The 22,422-nt window shown below is 38.3% G+C and overlaps 2 protein-coding genes across 3 annotated transcripts in view; both read right to left on the bottom strand.

The window, feature by feature from the left end:
• The window catches only part of CDK14 (cyclin dependent kinase 14), a 722,239-nt gene extending 701,220 nt beyond the window's left edge, over window positions 1-21,019 (bottom strand). Inside the window, exons 1-2 of the mRNA XM_038556760.1 lie at window positions 20,987-21,019; window positions 19,706-19,795 (exon numbers count right to left, since the gene is read on the bottom strand). The gene's annotated coding sequence lies outside the window, so the exon portion shown is untranslated. The remainder of the gene's footprint in view (window positions 1-19,705; window positions 19,796-20,986) is intronic.
• CLDN12 (claudin 12) lies at window positions 10,504-21,125 on the bottom strand. 2 transcript variants are annotated; one of them, XM_038556764.1, is made up of 4 exons: window positions 20,987-21,125; window positions 20,390-20,533; window positions 19,706-19,795; window positions 10,504-13,967 (listed from the first exon to the last, which is right to left on the bottom strand). In XM_038556764.1, exon 4 carries the CDS (start codon window positions 13,932-13,934, stop codon window positions 13,200-13,202), a length of 735 nt encoding a protein of 244 aa, XP_038412692.1. In that variant the 5' UTR covers window positions 13,935-13,967; window positions 19,706-19,795; window positions 20,390-20,533; window positions 20,987-21,125; the 3' UTR covers window positions 10,504-13,199. The 2 variants fall into 2 exon arrangements, with proteins under 2 accessions (XP_038412692.1, XP_038412691.1); XM_038556763.1 differs by lacking the exon at window positions 20,390-20,533 and having other exon boundaries at window positions 20,987-21,036.
• Between the last annotated feature and the right edge of the window lie 1,297 nt (window positions 21,126-22,422).

The raw sequence follows: 22,422 nt of genomic DNA, 5'->3' as shown, positions 1-22,422 counted from the left end.
TGTCTGCCTTCATTCAGGTCGTGATCCCAGGGTGATTCCAGGGTGATCCCATGGTGATCCCAGGGTCCTGGGATTGAGCCCTATGGTGGGCTCCCTGCTGCTTAGCAGGAAGCCTGCTTCTACCACCTCTCCCCCACTGCTTGTGCTCTCTCTCTTGCTCTCTCTCTCTCAAGTAAGTAAATAAAATCTTTTTAAAAATAAACATCTTTCTTGTGAGAAACATTATGTTAACAAAGTGATATTTGTCAGCATATTTAGCTCTAGATACCAGTCATTTCCTAATACCTTCTATTCATGATACATTCTACAATTTTCTTTTTTTTTTTTTTTTAAGATTTTATTTATTTATGAGAGACAGAGAGAGAGAGAGGCAGAGACACGGCAAGGCAGAAGCAGGCTCCATGCAGGGAGCTCAACATGGGACTCGATCCTGGATCTCCAGGATCCCACCCTGGGCCGAGGGTGGCGCTAAACCGCTGAGCCACCGGGTCTGCCCCATCCTAAAATTTTCTTTTTTTTTTTTAAGATTGATTGATTGATTGATTGATTGATTGATTTATGATAGACCTAGAGAGAGAGAGAGAGAGTCAGAGACACAGGAGGAGGGAGAAGCAGGCTCCATGCCGGGAGCCCGATGCAGGACTCAATCCCAGGACTCCAGGATCGCGCCCTGGGCCAAAGGCAGGCACTAAACCACTGAGCCACCCAGGGATCTCCCCATTCTACAATTTTCAAAACAGGTTTACACATCTTATTTGATTTTCTCTTGAAGAATTACTTTTTTTGGTATTCATATAAAAAATACTAATAGTTTATTATCAACTTTCTTTAGCCTATCTGTAAGTTCAACTAAATTAAATATTTTTAACCTTAGGTCTTCAAAAAGAGGAAAGTAAATTTACCTATGGAGTTTGTGGACAAATTATAAAAGCTAGAAATGACATTAGTGCCTCCTCCACTGTCTCCCTTACCCTGGCTTCAGAATAGAACCCACTCACAGCTCTGGCACACATTTTCGGATGGACAGGGCTTATAGCTGATGAAATACGAATGCCTTTTCATGGACCATGGCATGTTCCATATGTCCTGCCCTAGAACTGAAGAGTTAGGACTGCATCTTTTTCCTAATGTGATGGAAGAACAGTGCAGCAGCTCTAAGCTAAAGGCTGGGTCCTTTTCTTTTTTTAATTTTTCTTCTCTGTCACATTATTGGAGAACTGTGGAAATACAGCACCTTCTTTCTTATAGACCAGTGGAATGCACCTATGATGATCTACTAGGGCAGCAGTCAACAAAATTGCAGCCCAGCCAAGTCCAGCCCACCACTGTTTTTTCACTTTTTTTTTTTAAAGATTTTATTTATTTATTCATGAGAGACACAGAGAGAGAGAGAGAGAGAGAGAGACAGAGACAGAGACATAGGCAGAGGGAGAAGCAGGCTCCATGCTGGGAGCCCCATGTGGGACTCGATCCTGAGACTCCAGGATCACGCCCTGAGCCGAATGCAGACGCTTATCTGCTGAGCCACCCAGGCGTTCCCCACTTTTTGTTTTTCAAATTTTTTATGATAGTAAAATACACATAATATAAAAGTTACCACTTTAGTCATTTTAAAGTGATTCAGAGGTACTGAAAATGGTTCAGTGGTACTAAATGTACTCCTAAAGTTGTGCAATCATCAGCTAGGGTTGGGTCATTTGTAGTGTCTCCTTCACCCACCCCAACTCCTGCACATCAGAGCAGAGTCAGCTTTTCACTGCCCACATCCCAACACTGTTACGTCACAAGTAATCTCATTCCCATATTTGCCCTAAAATCGTAGAAGTAGGGGTAGATGTTATAACTATTGGCTCAGTTACTTTATCTTACTTAGGAAGGACAGTTTAACCAGAATATACTTATATTGTGTCCCCCTGGATTCATAATGCATTTTGAATGGAAATATACTTATCCAAATCCAAACATTAGCATAGACTTGGCTCTTGTTTTTTTCTGGAAAGACAAGCCATCTACAAGGAAGATTCTGATACATAATATGGCACCCTATGGTTTATGGTAACAGTAAGCCAGAACTTAAAAAAAATCCATTGGACTCTCCACCACTCTTTGAAGGAAGATAGAGGTTATTGGTCTCAACACACAGATGTGGAAACTGAGAAATAAGAACATGGAGTTTCAGATGACTACACAAGGTTGCTCAGCTGGTAAGACAAAGATGTAGAATTGTAGAGATGTCAGTTCTCCTTTTTATAAAAATTTTATTTAAATTCAATTAATTAACATATAATGTATTATCGGTTTCAGAGGTAGAAGTCAGTGACTCATCTGTTTTATAGAATACCTAGTGCTCATTACATCATGTACCCTCCTTAAAGTCCATTACCCAGTTACTCCCACTCCCCACCCCCTTCCCTCCAAGCAACCCTCAGTTTGTTTCCTATGATTAAGCATCTCTTATGGTTTGTCTCCGTCTCTGATTTCCTCGTTTTATTTTTTTCCTCTCTTCTAGGATCCTGTTTTATTTTCTTAAATTTCACATATGAGGGAGATCATATGATCATTGTCTTTCTCTGATTGACTTATTTTGCTTAGTATAATATCCTCTAGTTCCATCTACATCATTGCAAATGGCAAGATTTATTTTTTTGATAGCTGAAGTAGTCCATTGAGTGTGTGTGTATACACACACATACCACATCTTCTTTATCCATTCATCTGTTGATCTGTTTGTCTGCTGATGACAGATGTCAGTTCTCCTGACTCCATGTCCAGGGTACTCTCTGCTGCATCTTACTGGAAAAGGAGATGAGACAGAAGGCTGGATCTCCTATCTGTGTGCATCTCTTAACCAACTTACTGGATTTTTTTTCTCTTCAAGTCCACTAAGGTAGTGAAATCGCCCCCTCTTAATTTCCATATACACATGGATTCCACATAGATTCCATATTGTAAATTTGCCTACTCACTAAAATTTATTTGTAACCCCCAAATCAATACTCATAAGCTTTCATGGTCATTTCCTGACATAGCCAGAGCAGCAAAAAATTCAAATGGCCCAAACTGCATGTTCCTAGCTGAGGTCAAAAAGTACATAGCACTACCTTATTGTTACAGCTCTCATATTATAAGCAAGTGTTTTTGCAATATATTTAGTGCCACATTTTTCACATTTTTTATTTTTATTGATGATTTCACTGCTTAAAAGCACCCTCAATCATAGTGCCGAAGTGCTGTCTAGTCTTCCAAAGTGCAAGAAAGCTGTTATGTGCTTTATAGTGAAAACACACGTGTTAAAAAAGCTTTGCTCAGACATGAGTTATAGTACTATTTGCCATGAGTTCAATGTTAACGAATCAGTGATACAGTGATCAGTGTTTTAAAACATATACACACAAAACAAGGTTATGTAGTAGTCACTGACTGAGGAAAATGTTATGGCCAGAGGTTTCCAAGAACCTGAGTCTGTATTTCTCCCAGGAGCAATGGGTCAGTACTAATTCAGTGTTCACAGTAATCTGATAGACCTGTCTTGGCTCCCTATTCTCTCCCCACAGTAAGGACAACTGAGCTGTTCAAGGCAGTACTTAAGGTTTAACTGGTGCTCCACTAGCACTCTTCTCTCCAAAGTAAAGAATAAGTAGGTACATTTCCCTGATTACAGTTATTTGGGGGCTGGTTTAAAAGATGAATAATTTTTTGGTCACCTTATAATTTTTCAAATTTATATTCCCTTCAAGCAGAGAGGGGGCCTGCTGCTTTGACACTGGAGATAGTAGAAAAATCCCTTGTCTCAGCCTATCAGAAAGGACACCAAATATTTTTTATCGTGTATCTAGTCACCTTCATGTTTTCTTGGAGAATTGGGAAAACTCACTGAGTTCCTTGTTTCTGTAGTGGAAAATCATGAAAAACATAACTATTCTACATGAAGTACCTAATACTTATAAGAAGATTTTTAATTTTCTTAGCCTCTACTAAAGAATCCAAGTAAGGTAATAAGAAGACATGAGGATCCTAGTAAAAGTGGCATCAGTGGCAATGTAAATCCATAGCTACCTGTAAAATGTAAAGCAGAAATAGAATTCAGTTTCTATAAAGATACTTCTTTTTATGGACAGCACTAACATCAATTAGGATCTGATATCTAGACTTGGCTTTCATGAATAATGATCCTAGTAAAGCCAGGCATACTGTACTAGGTGCTTCCTCTGCATTTTTTCACAATGATGTCTAATCTTCACAGTAATAACTCTAGGGGGTAGATGGCACTGTCTTTGTTGCAGATGGAAATCTGAGGTTCAGAGGATAAGTAGTTTTCCCATTGCATAACAAATAAGAGGAAATTTGGACAGAATCCCAAATATCCCTGCCTTCAAACTGGTGTATTGCCTTTCCCACAGTGACCTCATGGAGAACTGCCTACATAATTTGTGGGGTCCAGCACAAAATAAAAACACTGGGCTCCTTGTTCAAAAATTAAGAATCTCAAGATAGTGACCAGAGAATATTAAATCAGGGACAGGGCCCTTCTGAGCATAGGGCCTTATGTGCTGCACAGGTCTCATACTCATTAAGCTTGTCCTGCCCTTATGGCACAATGTCTTGTAAGAGCACTCTCTAGTGGGAATTGGAGAAAGAAGTGTTCTTATTTGTCCTTGTTGGTATGATTCATGCCTATGCCACCATGGAAGCATTGCTAATTTCTCTTGGCAGCCTTAGTGACTGCTTCTAAGAAAAATTTCAGAGACATCTGTAGAAACAAAAGCAAATACATAAACATAGAAAGAAGGGCTGCCAGTTACTTGATATATGACTGACAATAGCAGGGGTTTTTTAAGTACAACATAAGAGTGAGATGATTTTCTTTTCATTTGCCATTTTTCTCTTTGGAGAAATCTTAAAAGTTTGATTCCTCTACTTCCTTAAGACTGATATACTTTTGTTCTCTGAACAAACTGAATTTTTGTTCGTCATTCTTTTATAGATAAAGATACAGGATTTCACTTGGCTTGAGCTGAACTACAGATAATTCTTCTATCACAAGGTATTAGGACTTCCTTAATTCCTGCTCTGTTCTCTGTCAAAGCTCTCTAAATGATACAGGCGCTGTGGTTCTACCTGGGGAAAACTTACCAGTTTCTCCATTCTACTTTAGCATTTGTGGCTTTCTTCACTTTAGTGCCTGACAAGCTGAGTGGGGAGAGAAGTAACCTAAAAAGAGTAGGAAAAATTAGCTTTTGATGCTTTGCATTGCTGAGCCATCTCTCCACTCATATCACATTTTCTCCTATAAATTTCTTTTATTCTCCAACCTTAGGCTAGTTGCCTAAGGTCACAAGCCACAGAATCTGGCCACTTTTCAGGGCAAGTGTTAAGAGAGCAACCAGTTTAAATTCACTGTATGAAATGTCTTTACAATTAATTTTCCCTCTCTTAACCTTTCTCTCAGGACTCCTGCCATAGTCTTTTTGTCGTGCTATTTGTTTTTACTAGAGGGAGGTATTACTTGTCAACTCAACTACCTGATGAGTCTTAGAATCAGCTATTTCCTCTTCTACATGGGAAACTATTTGTTTTATTTTCTTCCTGTAGGGCTGGATGTACTCAGATGGTTAGATAAGAACAAGTTATATATTTTTCATAAGTATGGCTTATTTATTCCTAGTAACCATAAAACAATATAACCACTATGTGCCTCAGATTAATTTGACTATAAATATATCTAACTTCTATCCCAAATTATATGTATGTTTATTCTTCAGTTTATTTCTCTGGTAACAAATGTAGTCACTTACAACCTAACCAAATTAGAAAGAACTCTTCACTCAGTCTAAGCTTGGATCTTTCTCACCTCCCACTTCCAATATACACACTTTAGATTAGACTATTTTACCAACTTGGACAATATTCAGCACTTTTCAAGGGAATCTGGGGTCATGACAGATTTTATTCTGATACATAAAATTCACAATATCTTTCATAGCACAAAAACAAATACTCTTCAAGGTTGGTCCTCTGCATTTGCTCTATGCTTTTTGTAGTAGTCATCTATTGCTGTATAAAAAGCCCAAAACTTAGCACCTTAAAACAACAATAAGAATTATTTCAGTTTGTGTGAGCCAGAAAGTTGGGGGCAGCTTAGCTGGGTGATTCTGACTTGAGGTCTCTCAAACAGGTTGCAATCAAGATGTTGGTCAGGAATGTGGTCATCTGAAGGCTTGACTGGAGTTGAGGGAAATCTGCTTTTAACATGGCTCTTTTATACATGGCTGGCCAGTTGGTAATGGCTATTGGTAGGACCCCTCAATTCCTCCTATATTAATCACAGGGTTGTCCATATCTTTACAACATGGCAGCTGTCTTCCCCCAGAGAAAGTGACCCAAGAGTGACAGCCAGAAGCTACAATGTCTTTTATGACTCTAACCTCAGAAATCCCGTATTATCATTTCTGCAAAATGTTACTGGAAACACAGGTCAGCCCTGCTCAGTGGCACGGGACCACAAAAAGTTATGAATACTGGGGGACAAGGATCATTAGGCTCCATCTTAAAGGCTAGATATCATGCTACCCTTTCTATCATATACAAAATATAAATTCCTTGAATAAGCATGTGACCAATCTAGCCACTGAAAGGGGCTATTTCTTATCATTTATTATTGAATTTGCATTTTTTGTTACACATTAGACTTGGGAGATAGTGTCAATAATTGCTAAAAGTCTGATCAGCTATGGGTGTGAGAATAAAATCCCCTTCTATTTTTTTCTTTAAAGATTTTATTTATGAGAGAGAGAGAGAGAGAGAGAGAGAGAGAGAGAGAGAGGTAGAGACATAGGCAGAGGGAGAAGCAGGCTCCATGCAGGGAGCCCGAAGTGGGACTCAATCCCAGGACTCCAGGATCATGTCCTGAGCCAAAGGCAGGTGCTAAACTGCTGAGCCACCCAGGAGTCCCATAAAATCCCCTTCTAAATAACTCTTGTGTACTGTGCTATGCCAGAGAGTTCACTTTGGCTGACTCTATGTTCTTCAATTTACCTTGTATTACTGTATAAGACCTTCCATTCGGACTTAAGGCAAGGGCTTAGATTCTGTTCTGAAGGGTACCTGCTGAATTATTTTAAGTATAGGAGGGGCTAGGCCATATATGCATTTTATAAGGTTCATTCTGTTACCTGTGTACAGGATGGATTAGTGGTGCAAAGGAAGACAGGGCAATACTGGAGAAAGACCTATTGAGAGTCTACTTCAGAGATTCCTTTTATCACAGGTGAAGTTTTATAGCTCTCAGAAAGAAAGAAAAAAAGAAAACCCCTAACTTGTAGTATTTGCTAATTTCTGTGGCATACATACTTCCAACATGGCCAATTTGAAGCCATCAACACGATGTCAGGGGATACAGAGCTGGGAAGAGATGTGCACAATTGGCTGGTATCACCTGGCTCCAGCCTTCAATGTGACCTTCGAGTTCTTAAAGCAGAAATAGCCAGGAGCAGATTAGCAGCTCTAGAACATGAGGGGCCAGTTAAACCAAAGCCTTTGTCCACATGGCCAGCAAGGGGAAAGGTGGGCTTGCTAGGCACTTGCTTAGGGCTGCCAAGACCTAGGGGTCCCCACTAATTATAGCAGTCTTCTGTTGCTAAAATTTCTACCAGGACCTTCTAGATCACAAGATTAGGTTCTGAGAGTTAGAGCAAGAAAAGGAACATGGGGATAGAGGCAAAACATTTTTTTTATTTTTTTTTAAATTTAAGTGAATTATCTTGATTTACCATAAGTATCTTTTCAAACTGTTAAAGAGTGAATCCTGATGTGAAGCCACTAGGTTTAACACAGTTAAAGTATCAATAATACCTTTTCTCTTAATGAGCAGCAGAAGTTACTTTTTTCTGTAAAACAAAACTTTGGAAACATGAATATATATTCTTTCTACAGAGAATTTTAATGTATAAGGACCACTCAAAATTCCAATTACTAGATTTCTACTAACAGTACCCAGGCACATTGGGTTTTCTTTTTTTTTTTTTTTCACATTGGGTTTTCATAGAAAATAAGGAAATTTTTCTTTTTCTCATCCACCATATCATGTTCTTCCTCAAAGTTTGCTTAAGAATTTGTTTTATAGAACAGTCTGAAAGTTGGCATATTCCCAAACAAAATACAACAAACAAGCCCAAATTCCCCATTAGTAGCAGATTTGTATATGAATACTAGCTAGGCTACAGTTGAACTCTTCCTACCCAAATTCCACAGCCCTTCAGATTTAGAACCTTCCTGAACTAGAGGGTGGGGAGACATCCAGCAGATACAAGGGAAATGACCTTCTAGAAAAGTTCCTCTAGTTGGGGGGCGGGGCAAGGGGAGAGAGCCCTTAGGCTTACAGGTCAGTATGTTTTAGGACAGAAGATATTTTCCTAATAAATGGAAATGGGACAGCTCGTTAAGACCCAAGTCCTGTGGCTCTGTGACTTTGATTTACATCTCTTCTGCAAGGGATATTCCCTTTTTAGTTTTTCAGAAGACCGGACATAAGCTTTTCAAAATCCCTCCTAAAAGAGTTACTTGTATGCAATTTTTTGGAGACAACTTAGATTGTAAGTTTTTATGCCTTTTTTATAAAATTGAAGATCAGGAGAAAGAGAAGAAAGCAAAAAGGAAAAGTGGAACTGAGAAGCTGCCCATCTTTCAGCAAGATTAGTCTGAAGATATGGTTTTTTTTTTTTTTTTTTTTTAAGATTTTGTTTATTTGACACAGAGTGCGAGCATGTGAGCACATGAGCAGGATAGGGGGCCAGAGGGAGAGGGACAAGCAGACTCTCTGCTGAGCAGGGTAGCCCAATGTGAGGCTTAATTCCAGGACCCTGAGATCATGACCTGAACCAAAGTCAGATGCTTAACTGACTGAGCTACCCAAGCTACTTATTTTTCATGGAAATGCCAAAGCAATGATGTGGCCTTACTGCATCATATCAGGAGATGCATAGTGTTGGTCTTATTATCAGTGATAAATTTCATCACTTGGTTAAGGCTGTGTCTGGCAAGCCTACGCACTATGAAGTTACTATTCTTCCCTTTGAAATTAGTAAGTCACTTATGGAGAATTTTGAGAGTAAGTATTTACAAGACATTTATCCTGTTTTTCACCAAACTTTCATTAAAGTTTGATGAAAGTTCTATTGATGTTTTCCTGTCTTTTTTCCTATTTTATTTCTTAGTATTTTACTATAACAAACAGCTTTTCTTTCTTTCCATTTATATTGGTATAGACACACAGAGTTTTGCCTTATTTAACAGCTTATAATCCATTACTTTTTATTTTGATGCTCAGATTGTCCGATTTGGTCAGTAGGAACCTCAAGCTGACTCCTATGTAATTTGACATGTCCCCATCATTCTTTGAGTGTTTCCTTACTTTCTGAAAGAACAAGATGTGCTGGGCTTGTCTTGTACTTTCCCTATCCCAGGACTGGAATAATTTTTTTCTTGAAGATCTGTTTTAGGGTGTATTTTTAAAAACAGGTCTTGGATAGTGGTTTTAAGTAGTCTGTAGTTATCATTTCTGGTTGGTAAGCCAGTCTCTTGTGAATTTGGTTAGCATGAAGGGATTCGCTAGTATTTAGTTACCCTCAAAGAACCTGTCCAACTAAGGGGTGACTCAGAATTGTGGTGTTAGCATATTCAGCTGGGGATGCCCAACCTGAAGCAGCTTCAGATTTCTAGGGCAACATATGGCTCTTCCATCTAAGATACTACCATAGAGCAGGGGTTCAGTGAGGAGTGCATGTGAGAACTATCCCAGAAAGCTGCAATCCAAAAAATTAAAAGTTCATCCCAAGCTTCAGAAATCTTAAGGTGACTTACCCATTAGGACCACTTCTTCTGGAAACCTCATGTTCTGAAGAGTAAGAAAAGGTCCTCCTATTTAATCATTTGAGAGCTCTCAATTTTTAAGAACACAGTCCATTAAAAAACTCCATTGATGAGGAAATCCGGCATACTAACTTCATTGTTTTTTTGTGGAATACTGAAACAGTCCAGTGAATTCCTAGACTACTCTTAAAAATGGATAAGGGGTCTTGATGCTTCTGGAATAACAAATCCATGTTTTCAAATTCCTTTCCAATTGCTATTCTATAGGGCTTTAAATGGGGCTGTATCTTTTTCAATTTACATATATTTGAGAAACATTTCTCAAAATATTTATTGATTTATTTGAGAGAGGAGTATGTGCATGTGGGGGTATGGGACGGGGGAGAGAATCTTAAGCAAGCTCCACACTCAGTGCAGAGCCTGACAAGGGGCTCAATCTTACGACCCTGAGATCATGACCTGAGCCGAAATCAAGAGTCAGATGCTTAACTGACTAAGCCACCAAGGCGCCCCTCAAACTATTTTACTTTAAAGTATTGAGGAAAAGCATAGAAACAAAAACTTGTAAAAATACATCTTTTAATAAACATCAAGAAGTACAGTGCAGTTTTACTGAGGTTTTACATTGCAGTTTACAACAAACATCATCTAGTATAGTGTATAATTACAAGTAAACTCAGAGTTTTTTTTTTTCCTCCCATTGCTGGATAAACCAAATCTGGTGCATCATACCACATTTAAGGTTGTTTCCAAGCTGGCTTCTGTAAAAGGCCCTTAACATTAATAACTTGCAGCAACAACAACAAAAAAATCCCCCATCACAATGATAGCCTGATGAGTGCTCAAAAATTACTAAAAAGAACTGTAAATACTTGCTTTCCTTTGATGGCTTTGAAGAACAGCTATTGAGAGCAAATCTGAAATATTAAAGACAATAAGGGAAACAGCGGTTTCTTTTGCCTACTATATCCATAGTAAATACTAGTTTGAGGCTACGGATTATGAAAAGACTGCAAAAGATGCTTACAGGAAAACCTTCACATTTATATTTATAATCCCATGGACTAAAACCTGTCTAGTGTATTAATGGCTAAGTCTACTTTTCTTTAATATTGTTGATACTAAGAACAGGAAGATGGTAGAATTCTTGACATTTCTGGACAAATTTAGTGAGACTGATATTAATTAGCAAAGGAGGAAATTAATATTAGTCTCAAAATTCTACCTGCCATTGTCTTGGAGTGATCAGGATTTAGCTATATCTGAGAAGAGCAAAAAAGGAATGGAAATGAAGGTAATCAGAAGCTGTAACTAAAAAAAACGTATTTTTGCATGCTTTATACTGATGGCATTTAAAAATTATACAACTGGATTTATTTGCTATATACATAAACCAGTGCTGTAATTAGGGAAAAAAAATAGTACCACTTACAACCACAAAAGTATCAGAATCATATCCAGATTTGCAAAGAGGCATAATAATCTGTTTACCATGCAACTAGCTGTTTGTGAAATTTGTAATGGTTAATAAAACAAAATCCTTATGAACACAGTACTAATATATAGCAAATTATACCAATTAAGTCAGCAGCTCAAATTCATAAGGTAAACACCCAATATCCCTGAATTTCTAAGCATTCATCTCAGTGTTAACGTGGTTGCATCTAAATATTACCCCGTTACAAGAGAGATTTTAATTATTCCTCCCTCTTCAATACATCATCATACTTTCAGAGGTGAAAAGGGAATAATTTAATTTCTTTACCATTTTTGCCCATTTTCATGAATCTGATACAGTGTTATTATAGTGTCTAGGCTAGGGTAGGTGCTCTAAAGGATCCAATGAATTGAATTTCTAAGTTCCAGAATATTGCTGGTATCGTACAATAAGCCTGTCTGCCAAAAAGCCACATCTCTGGTTGAAATATATTCCTGGATCAATGATTGAGAAATTAAGACCAGCTGCCAATTAAGTCAGACTGTTCCCTATTTGTGAGATAACAGTTTGATCTTCTTTATTAAAATATCTTTTTTTAAAAAATATTTTATTTATTTACTCATGAGAGACACACAGAGAGAGAGAGAGAGAGGCAGAAACATAGGCAGAGGGAGAAGCAGGCTCCATGCAGGGAGCCCGACGTGGGACAAGATCCTGGGTCTCCAGGATCACGCCCTGGGCTGAAGGCGGCACTAAACCGCTGAGCCACCCGGGCTGCCCTTTATTAAAATATCTTAATGGATGGGACTAGATCTCATACTTTTCATATATCCTCTACAGCACCCACTAAAGTGTTGAGCAAAGTTATATGCTCAAGGAAATAATCAGTGATGAGGGCAGGAACTGAATCAAGAGTGAATGTGGTCATGGTGAAGCATAACTTACTTCACTCATCATTCAAAAGGCAGTCACCCAAATGAATCTCTGATGTTGTCAATGAAGAATAGATGCTTGTCCCCTACCACTGTCTAAAAACAAACCGCTTGGGCCTCTTTCTTTCTTTCTCTTTGTCATTAAGAGATTATAGAGGGCCATGAGTACTACCTTGGTGGATGCTATCTGAAAAAAAAAAAAAAAAAAAAAAGGATTTTTGCCTCAGAAGGGAAGCACCGATCCATCACATGGCCCATTTTAACTCTAATAATACAATTTATAGAATCATTAACTTTTAAAATTATGTTAAATGTTATCCATACTAGTAGATATTTAAAATGTTAGGCTTATTCTCTCTTACATCACTTAAAATGCATTTTATTTTTAAACACTGCCATGAGGTAGAAGATAAGGAATGCACAAAGGAAAGTATCTTCAAAATATGAAACTCTATTCAATATAATTAGCCCCGAGAGAGAAGTAAGAAAAGTTACAGCCTTAAGCTGGTAGACTGACTACTGTTAAAATATTATCCTTACCTGAAAGAAATTTCTTATATTTGAAATTGCCCTTTTTTTTCCCCAGTTTAAGGTATTATAGAAAAAGGACAATACACATTCTGAAATACTCATAAATATCATGTACAATAGCCTCTCTTAGTCATCATTTTTTACTTTACCATGTTGCTCTAAATCACCTCAACTGAGACACAGGCCCTTTCCACTTGAATAACTGATTAAGTATCAATATAGAGGTTAAAAATCCTTCTAGCATAAGAAGCAAGATAAAAGGAATGATTCACATTAAAATAATGTACTTTTCATAAAACTAGCAGCACTTCATTCTACCTGGACATATGAATTTGGCTTCATTGACTGGTCAGAAACAAAGGAAAATGTATATGGGTTCTTGTATACGGGAGATGTGAGGCTACAAGTTTTCTCTGAGAACTATTTCCCCATTAGGTGGTGTGTGAAACAACTGGAATGTCAATTTCAATGGCAGAAAGGCGGGAACGTGCTGAATAGGGCTGTGAGTAAGTATGCATACTGGGCGGATGGGAGTACAGTGGCTGCCAGAAAGGAGAAGGCAAAGATTTGCATGCACAGTACCAAATAAACAGTAGAAGGGAAGTCATATACAGGCCCCCAGCACTAGCCATAGTGACATACACTGCGTAGTCAAATGTAAAGACTGGCTCAAACTTCTTGTTCAGATGAACGTTATAAAAGATGACCCAGATGGATGGGGAGAGGCTCACAGTACCTGCCAGGAAAAACAGCAGCCCGGCCACCAGATGGCAGCCTGCACTATTGACCAGACACTTGGCCAGTTTGATGTTGGGCACTGAGGACCTGAAGGCCGTGTTGCACATTCCAATGAGGCAGAGCAGCAGGGCACCCATTGCAATCAGGATGCTGAGAGGCAGGGCAAACTGGAGGACCCGCAAGTCCAGTTGGTCAACTGATGAGTACCAAGTAGTATCATACATCAGGCAGTCACTGCTCCCATCATATCGGGCACACTTCACCCACAGGCCAGTATAAACAGTCAGATTCTTCTCGTTTCTGTTGAATGTGATCAGTCGTAATTTCCTCCAGTTGGGAAGCAGAGTTCCTGCAAAGAGGCCTGCTACCGAGGCGATTCCACACAGGAAGGAGAGGACTGTGGCTGCATGGACATCCCGACAGCCCATGGCAGGCAGGCTTGTGCAGTACTGTCAGTCAGACTGGGGGGTGACACACAAGAGGACAAATCATGAGGGGACAATAGAAGAGCAGAGTAGGAAAGGTGGTGCTGATTGGCAGCACAACTAATGATGTCAATGCAAAGACGGAAAAGCCTGTCCCTGTTTCCTATGTAAATCTGAACATACATAAACACATGTGCATGTGACCTCAGAGCACAGGTGCACTGACCCATGCTTGGTTACCAGTAGCTGGGTCATGCAGCAACTGAAGAACTAAAGGCATGAGTATTTTACTTCCCAGCAAATCAGAGCCAGGAACTCAATCAAAATCACTTCAAATCCTCTTAACACCACATATGAAAGTCTCTCAATTGTCAATAATCACTCATTCAACACACATATGGTATATTATGTCAGCCATTCAAATACATATGGTCAGAGCACTCATCATCCATCAACTATAAACAACACAAATTCAGCCTTCAATGCTCATGCAGATGTAAAATGAAACCCGCATGCAGCTGAGGTGAAGGCAGCTCATAAGAGATGAAGACATGGGGAAAGAAGCATTACAGGACAGCAGATTGGCTGAGGGAGGACTCTGAGCCAGACTGCTAGGGTTCTAATCCCCACTTCCTCACTTACTGGCCAAGTGACCGCGGGTCAGCTTATAAAACCTCTGTGATTCATCTTCCTGATCTTTAAAATGGAAAAAATAACAGTACCTACTTCACAAAGTATTTAGTGAGTTAATATAATGTCCAGAGCTTAAAACATGTCTAGCATGTTATAAGAGTAATTCAAGTATTAACTATTTCTTAGGACTCAGTGACCAGCTCAGTGCCTGGCACACTGGAGCAGTTTAAAGAACATCTGCTGAATAAATGTTAAATAAGAAAAAGCATGGGATCCCTGGGTGGCGCAGCGGTTTAGCACCTGCCTTTGGCCCAGGGCGCAATCCTGGAGACCCGGGATCAAATCCCACGTCAGGCTCCCTGCATGGAGCCTGCTTCTCCCTCTGCCTATGTCTCTGCCCCTCTCTCTCTCTCTCTCTCTCTGACTATCATGAATAAATAAATAAAATCTTAAAAAAAGAAAAAGCAACATCTCATTCCTACATACTAGGTGCACTGGATAATTACAAAATGTAAATGACCTCTTCTCCATTGAGTTAGTCAAATGAAAAGAAGAGAACAAAGATCCCTGATATTATTCTGCTTAACTATTTCCTAACTGATTCAGGATGACTTGCAAGCTTTTCAGGTTATTACACTAGTGGTTACTGGTTATTATACCATGACGGCTCATAGATGAATGCAAAAATTCCTAAAGTAATGACAACCTACTCCTTTAACGCTACAGTAAGAAAAAGAAAAAAAAAGTGGCCAGGGCTCTCTCTCATTCCAAATTAAAAGGCTCTGTTCTTTTTCTGTATATGACAAAGTATAAAGACCAATACCTTATTCAGCTTTAAGAATGTGAAACTCATTCTTCAAACACCATTCAAGTGTATTTTCTCTGCCTTCTATCACATCCCCAATGAAGTAACAAAGTAGACTAATAAAGTAGCACTTTTACTTCTTTTAGTTACATCATGATGAAGGAGGGACAGGTTGAGAATTATTGTTTCTGAATACAGTATGTGTTCAGAGTACCCATGATCCTTTACAGTCTAATACCACCTCTTGCAATGATGGAATAGCATTTCCAGGAGTTTAGGGTCCAGAAAGATCAAAATATTAAACTGGGTTAGAACTTGATCAAATGAAAAAAATGAAAAAAAAAAAAAAAAGGAACTTGATCAAATGTGTCTGAATGGGAAGGTACATTGTTTTTTCTTTAGAAAACAACATATTTGCAATATTTAATCTGATCATATAGACTAGGGATATCTTTACTACCATAAAATATATAGGTATGCATACATATATAAATCAGTTAAGCCCAAGTGAACCATTTTTCAAAGTCCTTAAGTTAAGCATAATTAGTTCTAAGTTTCTCCATTAATATTAATTTACTACTTATCATGTTGTCTTCTGTCAATATTCCCAAAAGTGGCAATTATTTATAAATATATTGTTTAGAGATGAAAACAAAACAAAAGAATTACAGTCCTAATTTATATTTTTCATGCAAATCGGGGAGAAAAACTGTCTTGCTTAATTTTAGTAACCAACAACCTTATTCCAGCAATGGAAACTGTGGTGCAGGTCTGAGATATTTATACTGGAAAAGGCTACTAACGATGCCAAGCTCCAAAATTCAGCTTCATTCAGGTTTTTGCTCACGTACCTGTCTGTCTCCCCCATACGCGGTTAGCAACTTGCACAGTGGTTGGCACTTAACTTATTCTAGGAATATTTGAATAAATAAGTACTGGGCACTGTTCCAAGACCAAAGTAACTCACAAAGGTAGGCTACTGATAATGTAGAACTGGACAAGGAAGTAGCTATTACCAAGTAATAATTCATTCAATGAACCAATTCATTCAACTCAAGCATTTACTGAGTATCTAGCACATAAAAATACTATTAGGCCCTGGAGGGACACTGAAACCACGAAGATCTGGACCTTGCTGCAATGTGTCAACAGTCAGACTGAGGGAAAGAATATGCTGTTCTATGAGAAAGCAAAATGATGAGAGTAAATCAGTTGTATGATTATTACATGTCAAATGATAACTGTTAGATATTAAGCAAAGTGAGCCACTAAGGTACCTGTTCATAAAAAATGTATCATCCAGGGTTACAGGAAGATTGAGCAATGAAAGAGAATGAGGATTTGATTAATGTTGTGAAGACCTAAGAAAAAGTTCCCTTTGTTTCTCTTAAAGCTTCAGAACTTCTTCAGGCTATGTACTCAAGAGTCTTAACCCAATCATAAACTCCCTCTTGCTTTCAAAGATAGGGGTCAAAAACTTGGGAGTATCAATATAATTGAGATTTCTCCAATCATGCCACCTGAATACCACTAATTCCTAGAATGCAAGAGAAGTAAGATCAGAATGAATGACTTTATTATGATAAATAAATTCCTGTAGTTCTTAGATTATGGACTATCAAACAACACTAATGAGCAGGTCAAAATTTACTTCAGGATCAAGTGTATTCGAATTTATCCTGCATCAAATCAACAAAGATATATCAGTCCCCTGAACTTGCTTTTACATTCTTAGCTCAGATCCCAGAGAATGACTAAAAGTTCTAATTTACACAGCAAGGATACCATGGCATTTTTTCAGAAGGGAAATACTATTACCTCAAATCTTTAGATAATTTCAACCTCAGTGCTGGAATTAATATCTTTGCTCTTTATAACTTTATTTGGCCACTTTCCTTTTTATGATCTGTTCTTAACTCCACATATATAAGATTTGATAAGTCATATATCTCACTAAAAGTATGAAGTATCCTTTTATAGTGATAGCTGGGAGATGGAATATGTTTAGTGATTTAAAAGTGAAAACAATGACTCTCAGGTTAGGATTTGTTCATATTAAGAGGGTAAAAAAAACCTCTACTCTTGTCCTATGCCAATTAATCTTTAATCCAAAATAACTGTTTCAAATGTAAATCTGATTATTTCACTATATTTCTTTTTTTTTTTTTTAGGATTTTAAGTAATTTCTACACCCAATGTGGGCTCAAACTCATAATCCTGAGATCAAAAGTTGCATGATCCACCAGCTGAGCCAGTCAGGTGGCCCTCACTACATTCCTTAAATTCCATGGCTTCCTATTTCCCTCAGAATAAAGTTTCAAAATTTTCCCATGGTTTCCAAAGTTTCAAATCCCACCACGGGTTCCTGTCAAATTCTCAATCTCCTTATCTGTCACTTTCCCATCTCATATGTTACAGACTATGTAGCCGTATTGCTTTTAGCTCTTCAAATTTTGCACTTTTAAATTTGGCTAAGGGCTTTACTTCATGCTATTTCTTCCTTCTAGAACTTTCTTAATTCCAGTCTAATTTTTGCTTATCTAACAGGTATTCTTCTTTCTAATGATGAATCTGGAAATTAGAGCCAGGGAATCTGGCTCTAAATCTGTCTTCTCTTCCCCTATCTTTAACCAGCCCCCCAGCCCCAGTTATATGCTCTGAAATCACCTTTGTACCTTCTCTTTTGTAGCAGTGATTATGCTCATAATTCCTTGTTCAGTATTTATCTTTCTCATGACACTGAATTCCAGGACAGAGAGCCTTCCCTTTTATTCACTGTGTCCCATATTGGTACACAGAAGGCACTTGATTATTTGTTAAATAAGTGAACAAACAAACAAACAAATACAAGGTCCATATGGGATGGTCAGGATCCAGGGAGAAAGTTACAAATCCGCTCTGTTATCAGTGTCATTCATTCATTCATTCATTCATTCATATTCTGCATTTCGAAACTTCCAATGTGCTTCTAGACCATGCCCTCTCCACTTTCCACTCTCCATTGGCCAGTCTCTCCCATTTTTTAAAACAAAGTTCATTTTCTTCTCCTAAAAAAATGAGGCCATTGCCAAGTATTTACATAAAGACTCTTCTTCTAGAAACACATATCTAAGTTTGGCAACACTGGTTAATTTTCACAGTGGTCAAGGAGTCACTCATTTACAACTGTGTTGATTCTCATGTTTTCAACTTAATAGGTTTGTTACTACTGGATATACCTCCTCTTTATTAACAGTGGTTAATATATCAAATTAATGTCTGTTTATCAACACAAAACTACTTTTTAAAGCAAAACAATTTATTATATATTTGTATTTATATTTTAATATAGCAATGCAGAAAAAAGATAAACCTCTTTATGCCATATGAAAATCCCTTACTGGGGACTGTAGAAAATATGGAAGGTTGAAAACACACTAACAAATCTAAGTACCACTCTTGAACACTAACTAGAACAGCCTAAAGCTGGATTAATATCCATAGATATCTGGGCTTGTTGTTTCTATCTGAGAGAGGCAAGTGGTATTATAGTCCAGGTAACCAAAGACCAAATGCCAGTCACATCCTACCATTTTCAGACTGGGAAAGGTCCTCTGAACTTCAAATATCTTATCTATAGAATGTCCCCCAAGGTAGCTATAAGATCATAAATAGTAAAAAGCCTTTTGTAAAACAGTATGGTAAGAAATTTAAGTTTATAATGATTATTAGTAGGCTTATTTATTTTCTTTAGCTAGAAACATGCTTTTTTTTTTTTTTTTTTTGATCTCAGCAATCAATCACAGATGACTATAGCCATATAACAATAATAACAGAGGATTCTCTTTGGAGTAATTACTGACCAAATCAAATAAGGACTCTGTTTCAAAACAACCACTTCACATTTGTCATCTGACTATGTTCCATGGTGACTTTCAGAAGCAGATGGATAAAATTTGGTACAGAGTTAAAGATTATCAAATATATCATTTTCAAATAAAAATATTTTCAAAAAGGTATCTGTTCTGTGGTTTTGAATAGCATTCAAAGAAGTCCGAGGCAGGAATAATGGCTAAGAGCTTTAGGAATTCACAGACCCATCACTATGTAATTTTTTCAGGGACAATCCCAGGAATAGCTATGAGAAGACACGTATAACAATAGCTACATCACTTCCTGATGGTAAGACTAGCAGTCTTCTACTTGTAATTTGAGTTTTCTTAGAAACTATAGGTCATCAATCATTGCTTTCAAGAGAGGTCTATCTTGTAACTTTATTTTGTTGAACAAGAGAAAAACATGTCATCGGACATATGGTGGAAAAAGGAAAAAGAGTAAAATCAAAGGATGTACTTACTCTTTGAGGTACTTCACAGTTCTAAAACAACTTTAATCAACTTAGAAGAAATAGATGCACATCTGAATAGACAGTAGAGATGATCTGGGCCTAAAGAAATAGGAAAAATGTCCTAAATTAATATAAGACTTCTTTAAATCATACACGTGTACACACGCACACACATATGTATGTAATGGATTTTTTAGTTCCTATTCACAACTAAGAATAAGGAGGCCCAAGGAAACTGCTTCACTGTTTCTTTTGTATCTTTTAAAAGCACACTGATAACAAAACTAGGCTAAGTTGATCTGCACTGTGCATCCTAAAATTTGCAACTAGAATGCTTTTTTGAGTTTAGTTCCACCAGCGGTCTCAACCTGCCACTTAAATGTTTTTATAAATCTATTTTAAGCACCAACAACTTCCTTTTCAAATTCTACTTATCACAATAGGTAGGATGAGGATGCAAACCTGTAGACGCCAGAGAACTTCCTGGATTAAGGCATTTATTACTAGCCCTATAATTATTACGTAGAATGTGGTCCTCAACAGAAGAGATTTCAAATTATAATTTTTCTTTCCTAAATGTAGGTTTCTTGAGTTGGTGTCAAGCATAATCACTCACTCCAAATTAAGGGGAAATTGTTTTACAATTAAAAACACAGACTAGCATCCCTGAGCTTTCATTTTAAGTAGGCTCACCGAGCAAGTCTGGCCTTCCTCCAGCGTAGCATCCGGCCCCTTCCGAGGCCTACTGCACACAACTTGGGCTTCAGAGAAACCCGCACTCCCCCTCCTCTCCTCTCCTCTCCATCCCTTCAAGCCCTGTCCTTCGGAGCACCAGAGCTAGCAGAAAGAAAGAAAAAAAAAGGGTCGGGGGTGGGGGGTTGGGGGAAGGGGGAGCTCTCCTAGTTAGAGCCAATGGAAAGAGACCGCAACAATGACAACGCTCTCAGAGCAAGCCCATCCCTACAGCACTGAGTGGGTTTGAACCGCGAGCAGGTCATCATTACACAAGCAGCTGGTGATTCAAAAATAGCAACTTGCAGCTCCACACCGCACGCCCCGCTGGCCAAGCCCAAGCCCTCCTCGGCCGCTCCGGCAAGACACCCCGACATTTCCATACTCCCGTGTGCAAAAATTTTTAAAGCCTTTTCAAATACCTCACGCCCTTTTCACGTCCGCAGATGCGGTCAACAGTTTTCCGTGTCCCTGATTCCCTCCGATTTAGCTGTTTTACACAAAACCGTCAACTACTTACGCAAAAGACCCAGAAATCGGATTCTTGACCACACCTACCTGTTTCTCACATCCAAGACATTTCACTCGCCCACACTGAGGAGCTTCTTAGAGCGTCTCCCTCGCTGCGTCCCAGGAAGTGCGTTCCCAGCGAGCAGCACCGGAGACTTCTGGGAGCCTAGGCAGGTTCTCCCGAGGCCCTAATCAGGAATGCTCTGGATGACTGGGAGACTACAATTCCCAGAATCCACTGGGCCGCCGGCGCCAGGCAACATCCTGCGATCTCCTCCGGCCTTTCTCCTCGGCCTCCAGCCCCGGTAGTCCCCTGGCACCTTTAGTTCCGTCCAGATTTGGGTTACAGGTGTTACAAAAAAAATAATAAAATAAAATAAAATAAAAAAATAAATGAAACAAAACTGACAATAGCTTTGAAATGGACACCCAACTAAATATTTCCTACTAAATATGACCTCCCCAATAAAGTTTGTTAGCAAAAATCCTTAAATACTTTTTTCCACAAAACATTTACCAAGGCACAAAGTTGAAAAGACCAAACTCCAGAACTGATTTTGAAATTTTTCGTTTGCAGAGAATTTGAATAGTACAATGAACATCCATATGCTTACTCTCTAGAGTCAACAGTTTTCAACATTTGCCACATTTATCTTATCTCCATTTATGTGTGTGTGATCTCTACGGTGATAGGCATCATAACACTTGAGCATCCTTTGTTTTAAATTTTTAAAATATATTTAACTGCCTAGTTTAATATGGGGTTTTGCTACATATTAGTTAGGTGGCCTTGGGCAAGTTACCTCTGCGGTTATCTGTAATGAAGATAGTAAGATTACCTACAGCATAGAATTATCTTGAAAATTAAGGCACTAAATACAGGCAAAGCGCTGAGCTCGTAACTAGCTATTAGATATTTGAACTAACTTTACTCTTCTGCACAATTTCAACCATCCTGTCTCTTTCTTTGTGGCTTCTCATAAATATGAGGTACTGCATTATCTGAATATCTGAGTTAAAATTAAGGTTTCAGAAGTCTTGTATAGGACAGATCTGATTTCTTTTACATATGTGAAGGATTGCTGAAGTGCCATGATGCCTACTAATTTCAAATGATCACACGCACAAAGTAAATGTGGCAAGTGTTGACAATTGTTGGATCTAGAGAGAGGAAGTGTATGGGTGTTCATTTACTATTCCAAATCTCTGAACCTTCAAAAATTTTCAAGATAAGAAGTTTGAGAAAAAGCACCACAGTTTTAAACAGAAGTAAAGAGTTGCATGCATCCCTATCCACCCCCGCCCCCCACTCCCACTCTGCCCTGTACTTAACTTGGGCAAGTTAAGTAACTTCCTTGTGGCTCAGGATCTTAGCTGCAATAATAATGTACCTACATCAAAAAATAATGATAAGGATTTAATGAGTTACTATACATAGAGAAGTTTACAACAGTTTCTGACATTGATTTTTGTTTTAGTTGTGT

This window comes from Canis lupus, chromosome 14 (genome assembly GCF_011100685.1).
Source record: "Canis lupus familiaris isolate Mischka breed German Shepherd chromosome 14, alternate assembly UU_Cfam_GSD_1.0, whole genome shotgun sequence".
Taxonomy (NCBI): domain Eukaryota; kingdom Metazoa; phylum Chordata; class Mammalia; order Carnivora; family Canidae; genus Canis; species Canis lupus.
Note: the sequence above shows the minus strand (reverse complement) of the source record. Positions and strands in the feature narration are given on the sequence as shown.